We start from the raw sequence: 22,443 nt of genomic DNA, 5'->3' as shown, positions 1-22,443 counted from the left end.
CAGTTGTTGTATTGACTTATGCTGTCGTTTGAAATGTACCCATTCTGCATACTGTGAAATTAAAATTTCAATCAATCAATCAAAATATTTTCATGGCAAGGTCCCGTCCCCATGATTCCCCAACATAATGTTTTTGTGCAGACCCCTTGTATGAAAATATGTTTTGCCAATGGGGACCCCCCATTCAAGATTTGTTGTTAAAATCCCAAATTACTCATTTGTTTTAATTGTTTTGCCAGGGCGTAGCCTAGTCGGCTTGTTTTCGCAACATCTGGCAACGTCGTACTTCTAGAACCACTGCCACATGCTGGAGCCTTCTGGAAGCCGACACCCTCTTCCTCCAGCGCTGCAGGCCGAGCAGTGATACTCCTGTCCGGCAACACTTTCTAGTATATCTTCGCTGGCTGTGCTACTGACACCATGTCTGCTATTAAAGCTCTGAACCCGAAAGCGGAGGTGGCCCGGGCCCAGGCCGCCCTGGCCGTCAACATCAGCGCTGCCCGCGGACTGCAAGATGTGCTGAAAAGTAACCTGGGACCCAAAGGAACCATGAAGATGTGAGTCCAAGCAGCGGAGCCCTTTGTTGACCACGCGTGCTAAGCTAACTAGCTAATGGTACCTACGTAGCAATGAGAAGATGCTAAGCCAACTAGCTAACGGTATTAGGTAGTAGTGGGGACATGCTAAGCTAACGGTAGCCGGTTGCTATGAGAACATGTTAAGTCACGAGAGCATGCTAAGCTAACGGTAGCTAGGTAGGAAATTAGAGAATATGAGAAGTTTATTAGTCATTGTTTCTGATATTATAATACTGTATTTATACTCCGTATCTAAATAACCAATGGTCGTGACTCGTGATTAACCAGCGTTCTAACGTCGTGAAGTCAGTCCACGGAGGTCTGTCGGCGCTAAACTGTTCCCCCCGGCGGCACGTTTGACAGACGGCTACCTACGGCTAGCAGCAGCATCAGCAGCAAGCAACCGGTTAGCACAGACAGAACGCAGAAACATCAGTGGATCTATATTCTATAACATACACACGACTTAATTATGGGACCTTGCTAGCGACTTGATTTTAAGCAAGCTTTAAATGGTGACTTAACGCTAGTTCTGTGTGTAATGTTAAGCCGGCTTAGCATTGTTGAGAATGGACTTGAGTTATTAGTAGGAATCAGGATGGCTATTAAGTATAGAGTACGAATCCACGGAGCACTGCAGTGCCCTGTAGGCCAGGTGTAGCTAATCAATTATGTGTGTGTGTGTGTGTGTGTGTGTGTGTGTGCTATCCATACTTTTCCTGACATTTGCTTGCAGATGCATCACGTAAAATCCTACCTAAACATTAACATTATACTTTCGTTACCTAATCCATCCCTTGTCTCTTGGTCCACCCTGAAGGCTTGTTTCTGGTGCAGGGGACATAAAGTTGACCAAAGACGGCAATGTCTTGTTACACGAGATGGTAAGAGACATGTATAAATTGTTTGTTTGCTTTTGTCCCTATTTTACTTTCTGGGGATGTTGAATATTGAATGGGTTCATCCCTAGCCACTGCCACACCCCATCTTTGTGCGTCTTTAACTTTGGTTTGATGACATGGTTTATTTTCCAATTGTACTTGATAATATTAAAGCATTAACATGCATGACATGAAGTACCTAATACAATACGTTAACATTTTGATTTTTTTTAATTAAACATATTTTATAGGAGCCTCCATCAACCATTTTGAAATCCTAAAGTATTGTTGATAATAAATACCCATTCATAAACGTGCTTGAGAATGCATTGCCAGTCATGTGTTTACCATAACATTTTAAATGTTGCACAGAGAACACCCATGGATGCTATTAAATGTGGCTCTCCCTGGTCTATTTATGTCTGTGCTACAACAACTCTGCTCTGTACCTCTGCATTAGGAGAGCTGTCTTCTCTCCTACATGTATTCAACATAGCAGTACACCCTTTGAACGATTATGATTGGGAAAACCATCATTATATATATATATATATAATATGTGTGTTGAATTAACTCAAATGTGTGTTTTTTTTTGGTGTGGCACTTTTCACACATCACATTCTCTTTTCCTTCTCAGCAAATCCAACATCCTACCGCATCTCTCATCGCAAAAGTTGCCACAGCGCAAGATGACATCACAGGAGACGGGACCACCTCAAACGTTCTCATCATTGGTGAACTCCTGAAACAGGCTGACCTATACGTGTCAGAGGTGAGAGGGCTTCCCTCTGCTTATATTAGACAAATCTCTCTTGGGATTTTCTATCTAATTGACTGTATTAAACCTGCCTCTTTCATGGAGCTTTTGCATGAATGTCATCCTTGTTTTAGGTGTGGCAAACCTAAATGTTTTTGTCTTTATTCACTCAAATGGGAAGCAGAAGAGAGATCATTTACTTTTACTGTGCAAAAATATAACTATTCTATATTCCAGGACTGCTATCTATCATGTATTATTGGAGAATTCATTATATTGCCTATCCCTAACAGAGCACATACAGATGGTACAATTCTTTGATACTGTAGCATACAGTCAAAGAGACAAACACATCCTCATCTGTTGCCATGCCAACACACAGGGTCTCCACCCCAGAATCATCGCAGAGGGCTTTGAGGCTGCAAAGGAAAAGGCCCTCCAGGTCCTGGAGGAGCTGAAGGTGACCCGGGAAATGGACAGGGAGCTCCTCATCAATGTAGCACGCACCTCCCTCAGAACCAAGGTTCACGCCGAGCTGGCAGACCTCCTCACTGAGGTGAGAAACACAAGGGGGAAACTGGATGTCGGAGCAGGGATCCCGGCTGTTAAGTAGTTGAGCCTTGGCCTCTGGGTTAAGGAGATAATATGACAGCTGGTGCAGCCTCCTGACAGAGGAGGAGGGCCATTAAAAAAATCTTTCATCATGAGTGCTTTAGAACAGAGGTTCCCAACCACTGGTCCCCCTCTGGTAGTACGCAGAGGAGTTTCCCAAAAAAGACATGGGGGAATGAAATATTTGTATTAATACAGGTAGTTCTTCTGACAACGCAATTGGTTGAAATAGGCCATGCTGAAATAAGCATGACAGCACACCTAGCCGTTAATATAAGATTTGAGGACGGATTCAGTTGTGCTGATTAGACAGTTTCGTCAGAGCAACAGCAAAATTGGCTTAGGAATGGAACCACCAACAAAACGATTCAAAGAATAAATTACATTTCCCTCCTGTGTTAATAGCTGAATAGGATGGGGTAGGTCTACGCTCCTGTATTTTAACATCAGTCATTATGGTGGTACTTGAGAGCCAGATATGTTCTATGGTGGTACTTGGTATAAAAGGTTGAAAACCCCTGCTTTAGAAGAATGAATTGACATGCATGTGTTTATCATACATTTCCACATGTTGCACAGAGAACACCCACGGATGCTAATGTAGCTCTCCCTGGTCTATTAATGTCTGTGCTACAACAACTCTGCTCTGTACCTCTGCATTAGGAGAGCTGTCTTCTCTCCTACATGTATTCAACAGAGCAGTACAACTTTTGAATAATTATCATTTGGACAATCGTACTTACACAATTCAATAATTAGTCCATGTCAATTTGTCTGCATTTCTTCACCAACACTGAGGATTTTACAGTGCATGTACCTATAGCAATATTCCTGTATCAGTCATATTCATCTAGTTTGTGTTCTGTATTCTTTGCAGGCTGTTGTAGACGCTGTGCTGGCCATTGCCAAACCCAACGAGCCCATCGACCTGTTCATGGTGGAGATAATGGACATGAAGCACAAGACTGAAAGTGACACACAGTGAGTTATAATTACACTTTTTTTTTTATATCAACATTTTCCATCAGTTTCTGTTAGATTGTATATTGAACTACTTTATGTATATGAAACATGCCATTATAAACATTAAGATTATCTTAAGTGTACTTTTTTGTTTAGGTCTTTATAACATGACCTTGAATTAATACATTTTCTTGACACCCTCTCTCTCCCACCAGGCTGATCAGAGGTCTGGTTTTGGACCACGGCGCCAGACACCCAGACATGAAAAAAAGGGTGGAGGATGCCTACATACTGACATGTAATGTCTCCCTGGAGTATGAGAAGACAGAGGTCAACTCTGGCTTCTTTTACAAGAGCGCAGACGAGAGGGAGAAGCTGGTGGCTGCAGAGAGGAAGTTCATTGAGGACCGTGTGCAGAAAATTATCGCCCTGAAGAACGCGGTTTCTCCTGACGGGGAGAAGTCCTTTGTCGTCATCAACCAGAAGGTAAGGCTGTAGGTGACTACATATGGACCGCAGCTCACATGCCGCTTGGTTCCTTACACCAAATCAAATGTGGATGTGATGTTAGTTTAGAGCTGGCCAATGTTATTTAATTCTTCAATATTATAGATGTATTGTAATGAACGATCAACTCTTGCTCTCTCTCTCCCGCTCTCTTGTTGGAAACGGATCAATGGAAATTGTTACCATGTCAACTAGTCTTCAGTTTCCTTTTTAACATGTGTAATATCAATTAATAATAAAGACAGCAGCAACCGAATACTCAAATATCCATAAAGCTTTCGGACCACATTTTGTGGGAATTTTATGAACTTAAAGGGATCATATTCAGTAACTGATCTTTTAGTTTATTGAAATGTTTTTGTATGTTTGTATTTCTACTCTTTCTAAGTGGTGCAATAGGTATAGAAGTTGTCTTTTGCACGGAGAACACCCAGGGATGTTAATGTGGCTCTTCCTGGTCTCTAATGTCTGTGCTACAGCAACTCTGCTCTGTACCTCTGCATTAGAAGAGTTGTCTTCTCTCCTACATGTATTCAACGGAGCAGCACAAATATTTTATCCGTTGTGTATTAGGACATTATGGATATTGTTCATATAATTCATGACTGAATCACATGATGCATCTTTTTTTATTCTTACAGTATGCATTTATATTCCCTTTGTTTTAGGGTATTGACCCATACTCCTTGGATGCTTTGGCTAAGGAGGGCATCGTAGCTCTGCGCAGAGCTAAGAGGAGGAACATGGAGAGGTAAAAAGGGCAAACGACAACACCTATGGGCTTAATGATTTATTTATTTTTAATTATTATATAACCATCACGGGGTGCATACTTAGTTTAGACTAGTCATTGGTTAGACATGGGTTAGGTTTAGGTGTGCTGCCCCGTGGGAGGTGAGGGTTTGAGATGGGTTGTAGGACTAATGACTGGTCTAACCAAATGACTAGTCTAAACTAAGTACTGTCTAAACTAAGTACTGCACAATCATTGCTTTTCTGTCTTCAGAAATTGCTGTAGCAATGCAACAAAATGAGATGTGATGAGAAGGGGAGGAAGCTTTTATCTCAGAGTTGCCAGGGAAAGCTAAAAAGATGGTATTTAGCTTTTAATCGCCCTTGACATGCGTCTTGGAAATGGCTCGACGGTCCTGAGGATCTTTATCTGCCGTTACAGAAGGCTGGTTCGGTCTGTGTCAGACTATAATGGAACTGAATGCTGCTGTAAAATGTATTGCATTGTGGTTGCTCAGCCAGCTAATATTCAACATGTGTTCCCTTCTGGATCATTACCTGTGTTGCACCTTCATCCCTTCTCTCTCTACCGCCTGTCTAGTCATTATTCAGTGTCCCGCTTCAGTTAAGCGGTAACCATTTAAACATATTCGGGGGTCTACATGCCCCCTCCCATTTTCCCTCTACAGTGTAGATTGGCTATTTTGCTGTTATGAGCTTGTAGATCTGCTATCTTCGTTCAATGTTTGCCCCAGAATAGAGACACTACGGTTAACGTGGTTAATGTTCTTTATTCTTAATTAAAAATATATCAAATTGTGTTGTACTCCAGACTCAGTTATGTTTTGTTATTGGCTTCTAGACTCACCCTGGCTTGTGGTGGTAGTGCTTTGAACTCATTGGATGACATGATGCCAGACTGCTTGGGACACGCTGGGCTGGTGTACGAACACACACTGGTGAGTATTTCTCCTTTTCGGTGTCATTCAAGTTTCACTGATATCATTTACAGGAGAAAACAAACATTTATTGATCACAGAATTACCTTTATTGGCCAACTGGTTTTCATAGACAAACGGTAGCATGTGCATCTTTTAGATCATTGTAACTAAAGCATTAATTCAAATTTGTGAAAAGCGTTCAGTCCAGTTGCGTCCAGTTGCTTGGCTGTTCATTGTTAATGGGAGTAAACGGTCCTGGTCTCTTCCACAGGGAGAGGAGAAGTACACGTTCATTGAAAAGTGCGGGAACCCTCGCTCTGTGACGCTGTTGGTAAAGGGACCCAACGCACACACCCTAACACAGATCAAAGATGCCGTCAGGGACGGCCTGCGAGCAGTCAAGAATGCCATTGAAGACGGTAAGAGACTGCAGACATAGAGGCTGTACTGCCTATGGAACATGTAATGAGTCTGTGATGTGTATATTAATTTGTATAGGTCTATCTAAAAATGGTGTATTGACATTTTGTTTGCTACTACTGAATCATGCTTGCAGTACAGCAGTATTTTGGGAGGTAATGTTCTAATTCACAAATGCTCTGTCCACAAAAACCTTAGATGAACACAAAGCTGCAAACCTATTAAGGATATTTATGGCACAAGCACAGAGATTCAGGTTGTGTTATTTGCGCACACTCAAACAGCTTAAATATCAACTTCCTATGGTTTTGGCAGTGATGTTTTTTGCTGATGAATATTAATGACATAAGGGGGTTAACGTGTGTTTACCATACATTTTTACATGTTGCACAGAGAACACCCACGGATGCTAATGTGGCTCTCCCTGGTCTATTAAAGTCTGTGCTACAACAACTCTGCTCTGTACCTCTGCATTAGGAGAGCTGTCTTCTCTCCTACATGTATTCAACAGAGCAGTACAACTTTTTAATAATTATGATTAAAAAATCCTGATCTCTTGATTGAACCATTGACATGCAAGAAAACAATTGAGCTTATTTCATCAGTGTGCTGTTACATATTTTCCTGCAACCATCTCTGGACAACTATAACTAAAGCATCATAAGCTTGTTTTCGGTTCTCAAAGCATGTGCGGAACAGCTGGTTGGAGTTTGTGGATATTTATGCTGCTCATGTATTCAACTGAGCTGTACAAAACTGCCATTAGGGATGATGTGATCGGGAAGACGGGAATCGGAGCCGATCAAGGACATTAAGCCCAATTTTATGTTGTTTTAGTCCATTACCCACAACTTGTAGCAGCAAGGCAGAACATGTTGCTTTAGCTATAATGTCTGCACTATGGAGATATTTTATATATTTTAAAAATGTAAATTACTCTCCCCCACCTTCACTTGTGAAATACAATGAAGTCATAAATGGTAGCCAACTAGCATTTCACTTTTAGCCAAACACAATTTGAGGCTGAATTCTGAACTTCTTTTAATTTTGAACTGGTTCATGGAGGCACTTGAATGGGAACAAATGAATAATAACCCTATAAGTTGACACTGGAAAACATTAAATATCTGGAGAGAAACAATTAAAAACAAAACCCACAAAGACTAAATGTTTCAATTACCTCCATTTTCTGTGTGGTTTATCATCTCTGTGTTCCTTGTCTCTCTCCCCAGGTTGTGTGGTGTCAGGAGGAGGTGCATTTGAAGTAGCAGTAGCAGATGCTCTGGTGAAACACAAGCCTAAGGTGAAGGGCAGGGCCCAGCTCGGTGTCCAGGCGTTTGCTGACGCTCTCCTGGTCATTCCTAAGGTGAGCTGCCACCATCCATTACTGGAAGAACAGTATTGCTTTTTAAATGGCTCACATGATTGACTTTAGTCATCATGCGCCTTATTGCACTTTGGTTCATGTCTTCACAGCAACTCTGTAACCGCAGCTAACTAATAAGTAGTAATAACGTAAAGTGTAGGTGTTTGTGTGCTGGCACACAATATAACATACCAGTAAATGAAATGCCTGCAATGAATTGAATTGGCTTGGCTGTTGGCTGTTTTTTAACCTTTGAAAGGGTTTATTGAGAGTAGTCTTGCCACAATGTATCTGTGTTACACGGTGTGTAACCAATTACATTTAACTTAGCTTATACTTCCATGAGTGCTTTATTTACTTCGGCTCGCAACTCACTTTAAGATGCTCCAAAAAATGTTATAAAGCATTACAGCAGGCAAAAATAATCCTGATGTTTTGAGCGTGTGGTCTTTATCAAGTGAGTTGCGACCCCCTGCTTTGTTGTCTGTTCTAACAGTTAGGCTCAGCACCAATAATGGAGCATTACATCTGAATGCTTTATTTACTTCCCAACAACCTGTAGACAAAGTGATCTTAGTTCCTGCAGTGTTTGTCAGGATCACTGCCAGCTATGTTAAATGGGACTGGTTGTTATTTATAAATTAGGTTTATAAATCAATGGTGTTGACATGCATTTATTAATTGGTGGGCAAATTATAATATCATGGCAAGCTTAATTGAGACTAGAGCTTATATAGATTGCGTACTTCATTAACAAAATTGACAGACAGAACAGGTAGTACAGTAAAAGGTTATGCAAAACTTCTCATAGGCTGATCCTTTTCTCTTCTATGTCCTCTCTTCCCTGTTGCAGGTGCTGGCTGCCAACTCTGGCTATGACCCAATGGAGACCCTGGTCAAGCTGCAGACTGAGTACAAAGAGTCAGGGCAGCTTGTGGGAGTTGACCTCAGCACAGGTCAGCAGTCACACTGCAGCACGCTGCGTTGTCCATCATAAGCCCTTTCTATGTCACTGATGCTGTTTACACACTATAAAGCTATAAAAATGGCCAAGCGGGGCCAGCTACATTGCTGTTGAGTCACCATTGAAGTGTTGCGTAAATGAAAAGGATAGTTAATTAGCACAGGGAACTGGTTAAAAGCAAGAATTATTTTTCTTGCATTACAGCAAGAAATGTGGGGAGAGAGAAGGGGAGTGAAATGTATGATTTCTTAACACAATGCTTCACCGCATCATTAGAGTGCTGAGTTCAGCTCAACTTTTACTTGTGATGCATCACGCAGCAACAAATGTCGCGAGTCAGATTGTAGCTGTGTGACTGCAGTATCAGACGAGTAGGGTCTAGTGCATTCAGTTTATTTACTTAATGGGTTTAAAACCCTGGACTCGTAATGCTAATGTTTTGTTATGCTCTGTATCATAAACCCAAGTTTAGGTTCAACCTTGCTTTATGTAATTTGTCTTAATTGTATTCACTAACTACTGTTACCTTTTTTATAGTCTTTATTTTATAATGTCTTATATTCATCCTTTATGGCTATGATGCTATCGTTTTATTTCTGTTAAAGCACTGAGTAATACTCTTGTACATGTAGCCTACTACACTGATCATGTTGATTGTATTGATTGATCTTTCCAGGGGAGCCCATGGTGGCAGCAGATGTAGGTGTATGGGACAACTACAGTGTCAAGAAACAGCTCCTCCATTCAAGGTGAGATTATCCCCACCTTCAGGATACAGGAGAGATTGCATTCTTAGCCGCTTTCAACCTGGCTATTTTGGGGCATGTCATATATATATATATATATATATAGGCAAACATTTACAAAATATTTTCTAATGGCAACAATAGCATATCAACAGGCTCACAATTTGTTATGAGTTTGCAGATCTGCTATCTTCACTATTCATCACACAAATTGTATAGGTCTTAAGTGGTTACGTTCTGTATTGATGATGCATATCTCTTCCTGTACATTATTTCTCCTCAGCACGGTCATCGCTAGCAACATCCTCCTGGTGGACGAGATCATGAGAGCCGGCATGTCGTCTCTCAAAGGTTAAAGGTCAGCTGACATCACTATAGCCACGTCACGCCCACAGGAGATTGTGTTTGACCTGATGGGGGACGAACAAAACGCTCCCTGCTCCCGTCACGCTGAAGCTCCCGCCTCCCTCCCCAGTCAGATGGACAGCCTTTAAAATATGATGGCACCCATCGCAACATGTTTCAATATTATGGCACTCATCGCAACATGTTTCAGATACCATTGTTAATTCGCCCTGTGCATTTTCATGTCATTGTTCCTCTGAAATAATTGGGTCTGTATTTATGTTTTTGTTAAGCACTGAAATTAGCAGCTGAACTTTTGTTTCTATACCCATTAAAGGTTTTCTTGGCTCTTGACACGATTGTGTTCTTGTCGGTTTATTTTGAACCAACTATTGCTGACCAAAATGATGCATTTAAGGGGATCTGATCTGAAATGTGAAACTAAGGGTGTCCTCAATAAAGTGGATTCCTTTGCGTTCAAACATTTATTTATTGTATTTGTATTTTTGTGAAGCAGATAGCTATTAGGTGATGCACCAGGTTAACATTAATGTTACATTAGCTTTATCCCCCTGAAAGTGTAAAATAGACCCATATTTGTGTGGTGGGACCAAGAATCCATGTTTACACTTTAATAGGTTTTATCAGACCTATGGTAACTACAAATGTCAATAATCATGGTCAGTATAATGTTAATTTCAATCATGGTTGGTTTTATCAAAGATTGCTGTGTGAATAAGTGACTGAGAAAGTGACTGAGAAAAACGATTGATATACAATATTTCAGGCATCTTTATTCAAAGAATCAAAATGACAGGTGTTAAAAACATATATATATATATATATATATATATATATATATAGTACGTATAGTAACTGAAATTGTTAGTAACGTTTTACAAAGGAAGGGCACAATTTGAGATACATCTAACAGATGTCTACATTTTCAAATGTATTGTACATCAAAGTACCTCCCCATATGGGGGGGAAAAAAGGTTATACATGGACTGTTCTGTGCTCAACACTAGACAAGTACTTGATTGGCCAAATACGTTGCAGATATATGATCATTACTGGATTCTTTTCAGAATACACTTTGGCAAACTAATGTAATTTAAATGATATTCTTTAGATAAAAACAAAGTTAGTAGTGGGAGGATATAAGTCCAGGCATTTTATTTTACAATATTTTACATATTTGGACCTGATTTTCCTGTTGCATTAAAATGTAAACATATTCTACACAACTCAGCACACTAGTATGCAAGACAAATGCCTGCCAAAGAGAGAACCAACATGCACAACACCTTAAAACCCTAGTTGCTTACTCTGTTGTACATCAAAGTATACATCAGGCTTAGCCTTCTGTAGGCAGCTGAATGGTCTCTGAGGCACAGCCACATGTACGAGTGAGCTGCACAGACCGGATGACAACGGTGCCAACTTCCTCCATGTACATGACTGGCAGCCATTCCTGGGAGGTGGACTGGCAGCAAGGCATCTGGGCCTAAACGTAAGAAAGGAGAAAGACAGGAGGCAGGAGTGAAAAATGTGTATATATATAATCAAGTCACACTGTATCATCACATAATTATAATATCAATAATACTATTATCTATCTGTAGGAATATTTTAAGTTGTTTCTACCTGTGAAGAGTTCTTGGCATTGAGCGTGAGTGATGGGCAGTGCAGGTTGTTCTCTTCCAGGAGAGGGTTGCAGGGTGCACACTGGACCACAGTGAAGCTCTCGGGATATAACATCCAGTTGTCCCAGCCCAGATCTGTCACATACATAGCAGGATAGGACATTACATACTTTTAAACAAGTACGCGCACACACACATTCTCTCTCTCCATCACTCTCTCTCACACACATATACCACTGTTTTATACCTTTCAGGGAGATCTGTGAAGACATCTGACAGCACTTGAAGCCAGTGCTATGGCCATCGCCAGGTGTCACAGTTAAGCCAGAGGCTGAAAAAGACAGGTTGTACAGATTTCTTTATGAGTCATGTCCATTGTCCATGTCCAAGTTCATTATAATGTAACAAATGATGTTTGAATTGTGCTGTATTTGACCTACCTCTCTCATCCTGGGTTCTGTGAGTCATGGCATTGAGTCTTGGCCACTGGTCTCTCTTCAGCCAACCAGCAGGCAGACGTGGCTCAGTCGGCAGGTGTAGAGCATCCAGGAGGTCCTTCCTTATAGACTGCAATGACTCCTGGCACCAGCTGCAGATGACCAATAGCATTACATTACATTACAAAAAATATATTTGTATTTATTGATGTTTTGAGTTTCTAGCTCTTCATCAGTTCTCTCAAACATTGTTCAACAATCTTTGGAATCAGTTTAGCAAACTCTTGTGGTGTGTTCCACAAGACTGGGCTAACAACAATTACAGTATACAAGATAATAAAGATAATACCGGATTGAAAATAAAATAAAAATGAAAATAAGCTTAAAAATAAGGTTAGAAAGTACATGACACACACACACACACACACACACACACACACACACACACACACACACACACACACACACACACACACACACACACACAAATGATTGTATGATACTACTAACCTGTTAACATCAGGATGTACAGTGGATGTTGCAGTTTCTCTTCCAGAAGTGTTCAGGACAAATGTCATCCCTGGTACTGAAGAACCCAGAAGGACTCCCATGGCAAAGACTGCGATGGACATGTTGAATCTGGACCACAACGCAATTACGGTACTTTCAATACAGATGTGTGGTGGTGGGATGGCGATAGGTTGATGCTTCTGTCCTGGTTGGAGGAGGAGATTAACAATGACTAGACAAGGATGCTGCCGTAGATATTGTTAATAGAAGCCTGGGGATCTGCCTATTTAAGGATGCTGTAGTAGCTCTTGTTAATAGGAGCCTGGGAACCTGCACTTTTATCTTCCTTTGGCCTTGACATATTTAACATTGTTGTCTTGTTCACCCAGATGTGTGAAACAGAGGGAGATCTGAGAGAGAGAGAGAGAGAGAGAGACAGAGAGAGAGAGAGCAAATGTGTGTGTGCGCGTACTTTTAAAAGTATGTAATGTCCTATCCTGCTATGTACAGTATGTGTATGTCTCAGACTAAATCTATGCAGTTAGCCAAAAGTTAATTCCAATTTAATTAGATGATATAGAATGTTGTATTTGTATCAGTTCATCAAATGAGTGTGATGGGCTACAAACACTAGGACAGGGGTTCCTAAACTCTTTCATGCCAAGGACCCACAAATAGCCATAGCCTCTGACTGTGGCCCCGTATCGGGAAATGGCTTTATTTTAGATTTTTTTTACAATGACATGCACAAAATAGGGATCTCAGGTTGAAACTACTGTAGATAAATGGCACAATAATCATATGAATTGAGTTTACAATTCATAAGATTATTATTTTTTCCTGCTCTATAATGAATGCATTTAAAGAACATGTGTGGCTGTATCGCTTAGTACATCTGCATAACACTCAATCATTGTGGAATTCATGGCCAAATATGACTAAAGTCCTTGGGTGGGTCCTTCAGCTTCCCACTGTTTTAACAGTGGGAGTCAACCCAATCAGAGCCACAAAGACACTTTTATGTCCAGATAAAGGCCTCTGAAGGACACACAGTGAAATCATCAAGACATAGCTGCTGAGCGCTTTTTAAGTGTTTGGCTAATTTAACCCATTCTGGGCGGGAATCCCTTTGTGTTTTAAGCATTGTTATACTTTAGCTATTGAAAAATAGCAGATCTACAAGCTCGTAGCGCGCTACGAGCTTGTAGGTCTATTTTTTTAAATCGTGAAAATGTGGCACAGATCTTTGAATATATATCCTTTCACAGTGAACGGTTTTAACTCATACCTTTGTTTCTAGGGGGTCCCTGGAACAACATATTTTCCGATGGGGGTCGGTGGCCAATTACGTATATTCTTTCCTTAACATGAAAATTCAAATTTTCAAGTTTGAGAACCAGACATAGAAACATGTTTTTCAGAAAACTGTCATGATTTAGAAGACATTTGTAGAATCGTCATCAGGTCTAAATGGGTTAAAGAGATATTTTGTACTATAGATTACCATTATGTCACCCACAGACTAAATTAGCTTGTGTAATATTGAACATGGTTTAGGAAAAAAGTTCACAACACGCCATTTTCATTCAAAGTTTAATTCAATATGTACAACTAATCGTATTAAATCACTGCATTTCACATTTACCACATTTGAGAGATCTCCTTAATTTACAAATAAATGATTGGCCATTGACTCTGCTTTGGTCAGTAAGCCCCACTATGTACTGTATATCTACAATCTGACCAATTTATCTTGTCAAAAACATTAAGTTACAGCACACAATCACCTATCATAAAACTGATGAAGGGGGATACTGATTGTTTCGTTAAAGTAAAAAAAAGAAAAGAAAGACATTTGAATTTTTGAAACATTTGAGAATCCCCTCACAATTGCCGTATACAAGAGTCAGAAGCCTACTGATTCCACAGTTAACATACAAGAGCAGTTAGTATAGTAGCGGTCAGTTTCACAGAGTGTAGACAGGCCACTCCGCTTTACACATCCACCTTGACGATAATTAAATGGCTATGTTCATTTTCAGATGTGAAAAGTTTGAGTAATGATTAGTTAACGAGCACACAACAGTTAGTCAAACTCCAGCCAAATGATTAGAAACCAGCCATCATTTGCCAAGTTTAAATCAAAAGGGAAAGTCATGTTTTGGGGAATAGAATCCAGATTAGGTGCATAAAATGGCCTAAAGATCATAGGCCCTGTCACTGAGAAATAATCACCACTTCATCGGCTCTAGTTGTAAGCTACCTTCTCTGTCACTCCAATCTTGTGTTTACAAATGTCACTATAATTTTTTGTTTTGAGATGGGAAGCACCATAATGTAGTTTTCAGTCTCAATGGTTCAAGTTACCATTGCTTACAAATATGCAAAAGAATGACCTTAATGTTTCAATACATTAAAAGCACTGTTGTAACTACTTGACAAACTATGGAATGACAGGTCATAATTCTTACAGGCTTTCAGCTCTCCCTTTAAAAAGTACAGTAAGGAGACTGCAAAAGGAGAGAATCTTGCATTTCAATAGCATTTATGGATCAGTAACAAATTTCATCCGTGTAACACATAGTCATTGTGACAAGAAAAGTAAAGAGAAATCAAAGCAAATAAAAACAGAAATAAATTGAAGTGACGCGTCGATGCTGCCATTAATGATCACTGGCAGTGCACACTCCAGACAGTTTGTTACGCTCCATGGATCAGTGTGATAGCTGTGGTTGCAAAGAGTTTCCCACCCTGGGCACTGGCAAGGTATTACTTCATGGGCGACTTCTTCATGGGAATCATTATTCTAGACTCCATGTGCTGAATGAGAGGAACTGCAAGAGAAAAGAAGAAACATTGATTGATTTTCTTTTTTTTTTTTTTAGATTTAACCACTTAATAGCTATATTATTTTATATACTTCAAAAATAGAAACGTGTTTGAAAATAGAAGATCTACCAGCACACAACTGTGAAAATTCTCACCTATGACATGGAATTAAATTCAATAGGGCTTTATTGGCATGAGAAAACATACATTTACATTGGCAAATAAACAAAAATAAAGACGAGTATATGCATGTACAAAAGATAATGCCCAAAATAGGGATGCCAGGGATAGTGAGGTTAATCAGAGGACAAGATCCATGCATGTGTCCAACTGTCAAGTCTTATTTTAAAACATGCATGATTAATGTATGTATGATTAAATAGTAATTTCCATACATCACTTGTAGGTGATAAGTTGCATTAAATACTTGACTGACATGGGATCATAGTTATTGAGGGTGTGATATAAATAAAGATACAAGCAAGACTCCCAGCTCACCTGTGTAATAAACCACTTCATCCCAACCTTCTTGCTGCCAGGCTGCATTTCTGGTGTCTTCTCTTGCCTGAAGATCTTTGTATGCTGGAGGTGGAAATTAATGTATTTTGTTTTAGATTTTTGTACTTGTTCTCTACCTTTTGTAAGCTAAAATGTAAAAGGTGTTTGTGTACTTTTTTACAGCCGTATGCATGTGACCGATATGCTAAGTCTTACAACTCCATATTTTAGACAGACGTGCCATCAGAACGGAGTAACCCTGCTTACCCCATAGATGGTGCACCATGTAGAGATTTCCAATCTGAGAGAAGAAGCCTCCACAAGCCTCATGGTTGTGTTGGCGGAAGTTAATGGCACGAGCCCTAAAGAAGAGAGAGCACTTAGGTCAGGTTGTCAGTAAGGACTTGTGAATAATATATTATATATTAATTACAATTAATATTCACATATTATACAAGATTTAAGAGAAAATATTCCAACTCAAATGATCATTGACTATATTAAATTATAGATACGGTCTACAATATCCTTTTTGTTCCCATTATAAATTATAAAAAAGGTGTTTTGTACTATATTTTAATTTAAAAGATTTACACCAATTTTCCCCTTTGATTATGTGACATTCTCAGTTGAAATTGCATGGCACAGTAGATCAGATTTGCCATACAATAAATACAGTAGAATTAGGCTAGACCCTTAATGTAAATTATCCTTGTTGGCACATGCATAGACGAATGAGAGAGGTACCGTTCATTCAGCTTCTACAATCTGTAAAGGCAATAATATAGTAGGAAACACTTATTCCCCAATAGTATAAAACAAAAGCATTGAGTCATGTTGCACTTTTCTATTTAAGAGCACAATGGGTACTGTACAGTCGGCAACTACAAGTAGATATGGATGAGAAACTGCTGCCTGCCTTACCAGTAATTTCCCCACTCTATCATAGTCCCTGGCTGAAAAAGAATTAGAAAAGAGTCAACGACCTGATACGAATTAGGAGAGGAAGGATCTATTATAATGAGAATACCCAAGAGAGCGTGCTTTACTGTGATTATATCTGAGCAGCCACCAAAGTACATCCAATCACTTTCAAGAATACACTCGCATAATACATGAACTAATTATAAAAGGTCATACACCGGTTTAAAAACATTAATAATAGAAAAAGAAAACAGGTTGTCAACTAGCTCCCCATTTACTACAATATTAGGTATATAAAACATTGTGGTTGATGTGTAAATAAAATGCATCTTTTGATGCGTTTTAGACCCCAAACAGAACTAAGAAAGACAATTACTCACCCTGAGCTGGTATGAACGGAGCTCGTATATGCTGGGCCCCTCACGTGGCACAGGTTCATTCCAAAAGCTGAACTCCAGCAGTAGTTGGTTGCGACGGGACAGAAGCATCTTTCCCCTCTTGTTCCTGTAGTCCATAAACTCCTACAGAGGACAAATGGCACAAACAACCTTAACCCCCAGGAAATTCCAAATACCATCAGCGTCCCAAAATCACAGATAAAACTTAGTTTTAAATATTACACTAAGTTTACTACAGCTAAGAAATTGTGGGGAAATGGGGTCCATAGTTACATTTTGTGTGGACAGTGTTGGCCCACAGGCCTCACTGTCAGTTTGCTCTAAAACAGTGATTCTCAACCTTTTTAATTTCATTAATAGCCATGATAGGCCATGGACATCGATACAATTTTACTGTAAAACTCCAGACCTCATAATGGCCCATTTAGTTGTTAACCATCAATCATTTTGCTGTTGACCCCGTGGAACCGCCTCAAAGACAGGTCGCCGAACCCCACGTTGAGAATCAGTTCTCTACACTACAGCAATGACTATTATATACCTGATTCTGCCTGAGTTTGTTCATGACCTCGGTGAGGGCTGGATATCCTCCCCGGTATCTCCACAGGTGAACTAGGAAATACAAGTAGAGAGAGTGAACACTGGTCTCGCTCAGTCATTCATTAGTTGTCTCACTGGCCTTGCATTTACAATAGGAAGTGAGCCATCGTGTGTTGTACCGTTATCAGCCAAGGACAGTCATGTTATGACATTGGAATGTCATAGGGGCGCTCTTATCATCGAGAATGATATACATAGCCAATTTGCACATATGGCGTAAATTCTCTTTTCATTGTCAATGGCATTAATGTTTTTGTTAGCACAAAAAGACGATTTGCTCAGACACAAGACATAAATTCTCTTTTCATTGTCAATGGCATTTAATGTTTGTGTTAGGCTAAAAAAAAAAGCGTTACACAAAAAGCAGATTTGCTCAGACGTAAATTCTCCTTTCATTGTCATTGGCAAATGTGACACGAGTTAGGACAAAGAGCTGTATATAGGAGGGGCTAGCTCCCCTCAAAAATACAAATTGAAAACTGTAATCTCAAAGTCATTCCTGGTGTTTCTTTCTTTCGACAATACACAGATTAAATGTTATTTTCAATTTTGTATGAACATCAAATTGCCAATTGCTTATTTTCATTTTATTTTTTAGAGAAAATACCCCACAAATCCTGTGGAGTATTTTAATATTCTAAATATTTTCCAGTTGGGACAACAGGAGAAAGTACAGTCAAAACAGTATTGTCACTGAAGGATGACAAGCACAGTTGTCATAAAGAAATAACTGTTTAAGGTTAACTTGTTTAAGGTCAGGGCCAAAGGGCAAAATCTTCCGTACCCCCATTCCAAATGCTAGCTGCAGTAGTGTGAGAAATTAATACAGCAGGCAAAGCACAATTTGTCTATTGGGCCACCTAAGTCCTTGTACACGTTTTTTTTGCGCTTAGGACGTGTTAAGAAGCGTAGGGCTTGTGAGGTCACCCTTACCTGCCTGGTCCTGCTCTCCATACCATGTGTTCCAGGTGCCAACTAGCTCACAGGGGTAGTGAGGGTCCGCGTGAATGGCAGGCAGGACTTCTTCACTAAAAAGACACACAAAGGATCTAGTGTTTACAAAAAAAAGTTGCTTGTCAGAGCTCTTAAGTGAAATGAGAAAGCTATTAACAGAGATCTCTTACCAAAGTTTGTTGTAATCATCTAGGCACTCGGGCTTGACATTGTGAACTACAAGAGAGAAAATAGTTTTTTAAGTAACAGCATCTAACATTTGCCTAGAGAAAACTAAATTGAATACAGGTTAATCCTATAAAATCACCAATCAGCACGGCACCTACCCCGCCTGAAACTTCTACAGTAGGCAGAGCTCTCTGAAAGTTTGGCTATGCAAGACCTAACACCTAGTTATATTTTAACAAAAATTGTACTGACTGCATGTATCAAAAGTGACTTCAGACTAGTGCGAAGTCAGAGTGAATGCCATGAACATTTGTTGATCAATAATAGTTCTACAGTTATCAAATCTAATGATTTAATTATGTAAATATCAATGAGAACACCACATGCACCTTTACTATACGACTATCAAACAGATAGAAAAGACCCATACATTGTATTTTATAGAGATTGTTGTCTTCCTTCTTAGCAAGCAGGTGAGAGTGAGCATCTTTTCTGGGATCAACCTTTCTGACAAACAGAGACTTGAACCAGCTGTCTTCACGATTCCTATTGTTGGAGGCTGACAGGCTCCTATAAGGCAGGACACAAAGACAAACGTAAGAAGAGAGGTTTAAGCCTCATGCACAAATCCATGGCATCGCAGGGGCAACCAAATTGTCACCCAAAAAACAAAACAATGTGTGAAGACTCCAGTCCATGATAATGAGGTGTTTCATCTTGTATATGGAGAAGGGGGGTCCCACCGGGACAAGCTTCAAGCACACTCTCACAAGGATTCATTTAAAAAGCCTTTATTGCTACACATTTGTAGCCATGCAAACACCATAAAAACATGCGTTTGGTGGCTTTTAATTGTTTTAAATGTATATCCCTGTCTAGCAATAAAGGCCTTTTAAATGACTCCTTGCGACAGTGTGATTGAAGCTTGTCCCGGTAGGATACCCTTCTCCATAGAAATACATACCGGTATTTGCTTTTTTTATTCCAAATTTCATGACAGCACGTCTCCAGTCCTATGTGAGATGGTTTAAAACGGAATCACTAGTCTTTAGTCCTATGAACATAATGCTGAACAAAAGTTGCCTGTCAATAACCTCGAAATGCTTGTATGGTACCGGTAGTCAAATAATATGTGATATCATAATATGATAATCACATAGCAAAGACTGAGTCATAATTGCTAAACCATGTACTGTAGAGTCAAGTCAAGTGTACAGAGAAAATATGTATAGGTATAAAATACCTATACATATGTATATGTATAAAATATATAAGTGTCCATGCACTGGCATTACAATCTTCCACAGCTATGGGCCTAAGGTTAGCACTTCAGACTGCAAAGCTGCAAGCAGCCATAGGATTAGTCTACATTTACTACCTCAAGTAAGCCAACACTTCAGGGTTTTCTGCTACCTTTCTCCATATGGTTGAGCACAGTGATCTGCATAGAGCACATTGCACTGGGGTACAGTGTAATGTGCTCTATGCAGATCACTGTGCTATGTGCAATAAGTTAGAACACTGCGTGCGTATAGTAACAAGTTTGTTTCTTTGGGGCTTTTGACAGCTTGCCAGTTGGCACAGGCAGCACTGCAACCAAATCTAATATCAAAAAGTTTGACAACTTAAGTTATCAGTTAACATACCAACACTGCTGCAGCCTGCACGTGTGAGCTGACCACACTATAGCGATGTGCAATATACAAAAAAAATAAACTGAAGGGATAGTTTTGTAGCTGTAGTCCGCTGCATTTTGACCTTGAAGTTGAATTGAGTTTGGGACTGACACGAGGTCAGTTTTCTGCAAGTAAAGACACTGATCATATGGCAAAGTCACAGCACATGTATGAATCCACTTGTTTAATAAGTTAATTTGTACAAATGGCTGTTAAGTTGGATTGACCAGTATTGGTAGCAGTGGGTTGGCGTTGCTAACGCTAAGTAGCGTCGTTACACAGGGGATCCAATGCACCGCGGTTAGCCTAGCATTAGCCAGTGAGAACACTGACAGTCCGACTGAAGTCATGGAACTACCAAGGAACAGGTGACACTTTATGGAAATCATGTATTACTCTGTTGCATTTACAGAACCGAACCTGATGATGACTGTGACCTGTCCGCTCGTCTTTAGTCCATTTATCGGGTGTTTGAGGCCGTTGGCCACACTCTGAAGGACTCTGGTCGCCATCTTTCCCCAGAATGCTGTATGTGTGTTGTTTAGTGCTGGTTGGTTAATGTTTAGAGAGAGGGGCTGCAGCTACACGGCAAGACCAGTGTGACAAATCATATATCACACCTGCTGTAACAACAGTGATGGAAACTTACTCATAAGTACAAGTACAGGTAGTTTTACTTTACTCTATTTCTTGATGTATTATACTTATACTCCAATACGACTCAGAGGCAAATGTTGTAGGCCTATTTTGTACTATAATAATAATAATAATTATTATTATTATTATTATGGCTGAGTTACCCAGCAACACAGCCCCACCTTTAGCTGCAACATAATATTAATGAACACATTAATACTAATCCAATAATGAGATTGGCCATTCTGCACAATTTCATTTGGCACTGTAATTATAGGCTACTTTGTCAAGATTTTGTCCACAATGCCATTCTGTATTATAGGCGATAATAACAGGGAAACGTTGATCAAAATAACAATTCTTCTACATTCTCTAATTGTGTAGACTTCTTGTAAATTAAGTAATGTAAATGCACTCTCTCAAGAGTTAAGAGATCTATAAGGGTCCATTTGGGTTAACAACTCTGAATCATTTAGCTGGGGACCACTTGGAACACTCTCAAGGACCACTGGTGCTCCCCAGACCACTGGTCGAGAACCACCGCAATAGATTAATATCAGGGGCACCAACTGTATAAAAACCAAATGCAATTTTAAATTCAGTCTCTTGTGTTCTTTGACAAATATAATACATATTTGGATGTCGGATGTTGAGTCTAGATTGATAAACTGAGTATGCTTTGCTGACAAGCAGCCATAATGCGTTCATCATTTTTCACATGCGAAAAATTATACAGAACACCCGTTTGTCTCTGTATCCCAGAGACCTTGAACAATGAAAGAGCTCTTGTTCTACTCTGTGTGAAAAGGGAGTACGACTGTCTCCAGATAAAACTAAAATGTTCCCCCACTTTTTAATTAACTAAATGTCCTCTAAATGCAACATTAAAGAATGTGGCCTTGAGGTACATTTCCATCTGTGCCTGTAAAGTTTGACTACACAGTTTTATCTACATTTATACCACAAATCATTGTTTGACTTTCATAGTAATATAGTTGTTTATATAGAGGTCTGTTGCAAGTTCCAGTTCTTAAATTAGCCATTATGTTCTGGCCCGCTATCTAATAGCTTAGAAGTTAAGTCTGGCCTACGGGCAGACATACTTGCTGACCCCTGACATAGGCCAATGTCACCAAATAAATAAAGATATACATGTCTAGAGACTTAATAGTAAGTAAGGACAATGCAATGCAGTAGCAGTTTGCCTTTTGGCTCCCATCTAATCCTGGCTGAAAGGATTGGCTGTCACTGGGTGGCAGTATATCATTGCAGTGAAAATAGGCTGCAACTCTGCATGACAACAATGCCTTTAGTATTGTAAAATGTCTTCTTGGCACTTCTAGGCAAACCGTCCT

At 39.7% G+C, this 22,443-nt stretch overlaps 2 protein-coding genes across 2 annotated transcripts; one reads left to right on the top strand and one right to left on the bottom strand.

Annotated features, from left to right (window-relative positions):
- The first annotated feature begins 282 nt into the window (after positions 1-282).
- On the top strand, positions 283-10,166 carry LOC306927755 (T-complex protein 1 subunit zeta). Its single transcript, XM_079507601.1, has 13 exons — positions 283-557; positions 1,399-1,462; positions 2,097-2,231; positions 2,599-2,772; positions 3,706-3,809; positions 4,007-4,277; positions 4,967-5,049; positions 5,893-5,989; positions 6,243-6,390; positions 7,624-7,757; positions 8,611-8,713; positions 9,398-9,470; positions 9,751-10,166. The coding sequence occupies exons 1-13, from the start codon at positions 421-423 to the stop codon at positions 9,821-9,823; spliced, it is 1,596 nt and encodes a 531-aa protein (XP_079363727.1). The 5' UTR covers positions 283-420; the 3' UTR covers positions 9,824-10,166.
- Positions 10,167-14,926: 4,760 nt separating this feature from the next.
- On the bottom strand, positions 14,927-21,059 carry LOC306927748 (protein NipSnap homolog 2-like). The gene is made up of 10 exons (XM_079507589.1): positions 20,873-21,059; positions 19,207-19,346; positions 18,779-18,824; positions 18,588-18,682; positions 17,596-17,666; positions 17,037-17,177; positions 16,657-16,688; positions 16,000-16,094; positions 15,733-15,816; positions 14,927-15,239 (listed from the first exon to the last, which is right to left on the bottom strand). The coding sequence occupies exons 1-10, from the start codon at positions 20,962-20,964 to the stop codon at positions 15,175-15,177; spliced, it is 861 nt and encodes a 286-aa protein (XP_079363715.1). The 5' UTR covers positions 20,965-21,059; the 3' UTR covers positions 14,927-15,174.
- Positions 21,060-22,443: the final 1,384 nt, after the last annotated feature.

The sequence above is a fragment of the Electrona antarctica genome, assembly GCF_951216825.1.
Source record: "Electrona antarctica genome assembly, chromosome: 8".
Taxonomy (NCBI): domain Eukaryota; kingdom Metazoa; phylum Chordata; class Actinopteri; order Myctophiformes; family Myctophidae; genus Electrona; species Electrona antarctica.
This window is presented reverse-complemented; position numbering and strand designations above follow the sequence as displayed.